The sequence below is a fragment of the Buceros rhinoceros genome, unplaced genomic scaffold (assembly GCF_000710305.1).
Source record: "Buceros rhinoceros silvestris isolate BGI_N320 unplaced genomic scaffold, ASM71030v1 scaffold11844, whole genome shotgun sequence".
Taxonomy (NCBI): Eukaryota; Metazoa; Chordata; class Aves; order Bucerotiformes; family Bucerotidae; genus Buceros; species Buceros rhinoceros.
The window spans coordinates 29579-33656 of NW_010406548.1; the positions used below are offsets into that span (position 1 = coordinate 29579).

A 4078-nucleotide genomic window follows, 5' to 3' on the forward strand; every position below is an offset into this window, starting at 1 on the left:
CGAGGCAGTGGCGTCCCTGCGAAGCCAGTGCTAATCCTGTCTGGCATCAGGGGAGTGCAGAGGACACCGTCTGTGCCAGCTCAGTGTTAGATGTCTGGGCTGCTGTTACTAATGAACGGAGCTGTGAATTAATTATTCTGTAGAATGGCTGGATGAGCCTTGGCCCCCTTGTGGGCCATGTGCTGACTTCAGGGGCGAGCCTCCTTTAAGAAACTGTGATTTAAGTGACATGACTTTCAACCCCTTTAGGCTTACCTTCCCTCAGCAAGCAAAATCATGCCTATTTGTGATAAATAAATGTGTTTGTTTGTTTGGTGTCTGTACTGCAACGGCTGCAGCAGGGGAGCCGGGCGTCAAACCCTGCTGTGCCACCCTCCCTGGGCGCTGCGAGCTGGGGCCAGCCTGGGAGAGGTAGGGCAGCGCTGGCACCAGGTCTGCTGGTGCTCCCTAGAAAGCCAGCTGGTTTCGTCAGCTTGCAAAACACCTGCAATCTTATTCCCTTCAATAGAAGTAAATTGATTTCATTCATATCCAAGACAAATGTATATAAACATTCAGGCCAACTTCTTCAGCAATAAAAGGCAGGGGGGGGCCTGGCTGCATTGTGCACAGCTAAGAACGGCACTGGGAATAAGTATCAATAAGCATTAAATCATGTGTTAGATGTCCTGTAGCAGTAGGGGTGCTGCCGCCCTACATAGCTGTGTCGTTGGACACGGTCCTTCCACAGAGGATGAGATGGCATTGCGTAGAGACAAGGGCTGGGTGGTGCTCAGGTGAGCAAGCCCTTCAGTCTGGGGCAGCTATGTTTGCTACCAGGGATGCACCATGGGGCTCGAGAGGCAGCGGTGTGCTGGGTCAGGGGGTGCTGATACTGTGGTGTTACAAATCAGCCACAAGTGATGGGCAGCACTGCTGGGCAAGGATGAAAACAAGTGCTGCCCCTTCAGCTTATAAAAACAGCGATCCCCAATCGAGTTGTTCTTTTGGTGTCTGTTCTTAAAAGACTGGCCTCCACTACTCTCTTTACTAGCGCTTTTCCTTCCTTCCAGTAAACCCCATCCCGGTTTTCCCTTCAGTGACTGCAGCAGGCACCAAGCATTGCACGCAGTTGCTATCTAGTGGCCAGGGGAAGGTAGTGGATGGGTTTTGTGCAAGAGGAGCATGCTATGGCGAGACAGGCAGGAATCTGTTACGTGTATTTATGCAAATTGTCAGGGTTATTGCGCTTTTTTTGGCAGGGTAGAGGTCTGAAAATTTTTTTTGGCTGACAGTGCAATCACTATGGAGGACCACTGCAGATACAGTCCGCTGCAGTCGTAGGCTGCATAGCTGAGGAACTTTGCAGTGACTGAGTGTTGGGGTTTGCTCTACTTGAAATGTACTGGAAAGTAGAGCAGGAACAAACCACATCATTACAAAGAAAAACCCCATTGGTAACATAATACACTCAACATTTTATTATAAAACCCTCTAAAGCGCCACTTTATTGGTCACAGTTACAACAAAGGAAATGCCTCAAGTTAGGAAACCATGGGGACACAGAGACATTGCTTAACGTTTCTTGTCTGGGGAAATGGGTGTTGCTGAGGTCTTGTCTATGTTTACTGTGCTCTGATGGAGAGATTTCAGCAGCACCACTGAAGCTGACTGGGCAGTCGTGGGTAAAGCAGAGCTGCTCTTGCCATCGCTGTCTCAGTACCGCTGTGAAATGGACAGTGATGTCCAGACACTGATGTCTGGACAATGGCAGCAATGGTGAGGGTGTGGTACTACACCTATATTGAGGGTGTAGAGAGGGTCACCTGCCAGCTCATCATGGGTTGTTCATGGCCTCCTTGTGCTTTGGAAAGAAAAGTCTGCTGGGTCCGGAACTAGAAGTTTCAGTGGTTTATTTGCAAGAGGAGCTCCTATGTGCATCCCTTGCAGAGGGACAGGCTGGGCAGCTAGAGCTGATGTGCTCCTCCTGAGGCCCAGGGTGAGCAGTTCCTCCACTGACACAGCAGCAGAGGCTTTCTTGCCTCCAGGATACCCTGCCCAAGGTCTTTGTTGCACCCCGGCTTCATGGCAGTAGCAAGCCAGCCCTGCGTCCCTTGTTAGCACAACCTCCCTCACACCAGTGCCACCTCCAGCTCTGGGTGTCACAGCCCTGCAGCCGCCTCCCTGACTGTCGGCCCTTCATCCAAAGGAACATCCCTTTAGAGGTGGTCTCGCCTGTCAGGGGTTTGAGTCTCCAAGTACACTGTTGTGCAGGTCTGACTCTATCCTGGCTCTGGGTGCTGCTCTGGGTGTAGCTGCAGGACCCCAGGACCAGCCCAGCCCAGGTACCGGTGTGGCTGTAGCGCTGCAGGAGCTGGAGAGCAGCTGCAGCCCCAGCACCGTCTGTCTGGTTACAGAGCCAGGACCATGGCAGTGCAACCTCACCTGCCAGTGTCGGGGGGCCCTTATGGCATAGGGAGGTCAGGATGACAGGACCGCTGGGGCTCTGCTGCTGCCTGGTCCTGGAGCAGGAGCATGGGGACAGCTTTATCTCCCCTCCCCTGAGAATGGGCAAGCCCTGAAGGAGACAGGGAGATCCAATGCCCCAGCCAACAACTGAGCAGACTGGGCTTCTAGTGAATTATTAACAAACCTTCAAATAGGATTTTTTTTTTTCCCCCAGAACAAACTCCTCCTGTGAAGTGCACCAAGATCTTCAAGAAGATTAACTGCACCTTCTTCGCCCAGAGCTGGTGGTGGACCAGTCTGTAACACAGCGTACAGCATGAGAAGGTGAGCAGGGATCATCCTTGATATTCTGGCAAATCTCCAGCAGGCTGGTGGGAGGAAATAGATGCTGGGATGCATCAGGACACAGATTAAAAAAATCCCTTGGGCAAGCTGCTGTGTGCTTCTCTTTCATGTCTCAAGCATCACCCAGGCATGGGTATCACCCTTGACTGAAGGCTGGATGAAGTGCTGCCAAGCGATGACTGGCGCCAAGATAGGTGAGACTTAAGTTGCCTGTCATTTACCACAAGAGGTTGAAAACCACCAGGATATAAAGAATAGCAGAGGCCCCTTCTGATCCTACTACTGTCACTAATAAAGAAACCTTAATAACAACTCATTGATAAACCTTCAGAGTAGAAATACACAAAACACCCCTATGTACAGTAACATTCTTGTTTACATCAGCTGGGTTAGGAAGTTGATGCAAGGATTGCCACTGGTTGTTATTGTTTTAGCTACATGATTGGGACTTGTCTGGAAAGAGCAAGATGATTGGGGAGAACTCCTAGCGGCAGCTGTTGACTCCATTGCTGCGTCGGAGCAGTTGGTGCGAAGTGGAGGAGGCGCTTGGTGTGTGGTTGTGTTGCACACCCAACCTCCACCTACAGGTGATTGAATCCCCTTGGCCATGCATGAGCAGTTCCCGTCTTTAGTCCATCTCTTAAAAATGTGGTTCTAACTAGCTCCCTTCTTCTCCCATTCCTGCCAAGGAATAAAGGCAACTCAGTGAAAAGGTAAATGTGACAAGCCCCAGTAGCTGTCACGCGTACAGGATCAACCCGGTTGTCCGGTACCCGAGTGGTTTTGGCCGCAGGGTTGGTCAGGGATGTCTCTCCCTTACAAGCAATACACACACTTATTCATTTAAATCACAGCCAAAGCAAACCCAGGTTGAAAAGACTGGAGGAAAACCAGGCTGGCCTGCTCCGAGTCGTGCTCCGTCAGGGGTGCTTCCCAGACGTCAGACCTCCCCTCAAGCCCATCCCACTACTGCCAGGTGGGAAAAGCAGCGGCTGTCTCGCTGGAATTTTGTCCTGTACGAGCTGGCACATTACCTTAGCTTTCTGTAGGACTGTTCCCTTCCCTGTCACCATGACGGATAAAGGCCGGTTTTTTAAAGCCGTCGCTGAATTGACTGGTGAGTTCTCTGCACTGTTGGCTGGGCTGGCATTTTTTGCCTGAATCTGCAATAAAAATAATAGAAATGGTGATGACGTCAGACTACTGAGAAAGATTGCTGTCTTTCCCCACCATCTCCTGGTCACAGTCACATCCTGCTTGTACCGAGCCACATTTTTTTAGTGAC

At 50.9% G+C, this 4078-nt stretch overlaps 1 protein-coding gene across 1 annotated transcript in view; it reads right to left on the reverse strand.

The window, feature by feature from the left end:
* Positions 1 to 2979: 2979 nt before the first annotated feature.
* Positions 2980 to 4078, reverse strand: part of AFAP1L2 (actin filament associated protein 1-like 2) — a gene marked incomplete at its 5' end in the record, with an annotated part of 27255 nt that continues 26156 nt past the window's right edge. Inside the window, 2 exons of the mRNA XM_010134152.1 lie at positions 2980 to 3474; positions 3828 to 3956. Coding sequence (XP_010132454.1) covers positions 3448 to 3474; positions 3828 to 3956 — 156 coding nt within the window. The remainder of the gene's footprint in view (positions 3475 to 3827; positions 3957 to 4078) is intronic.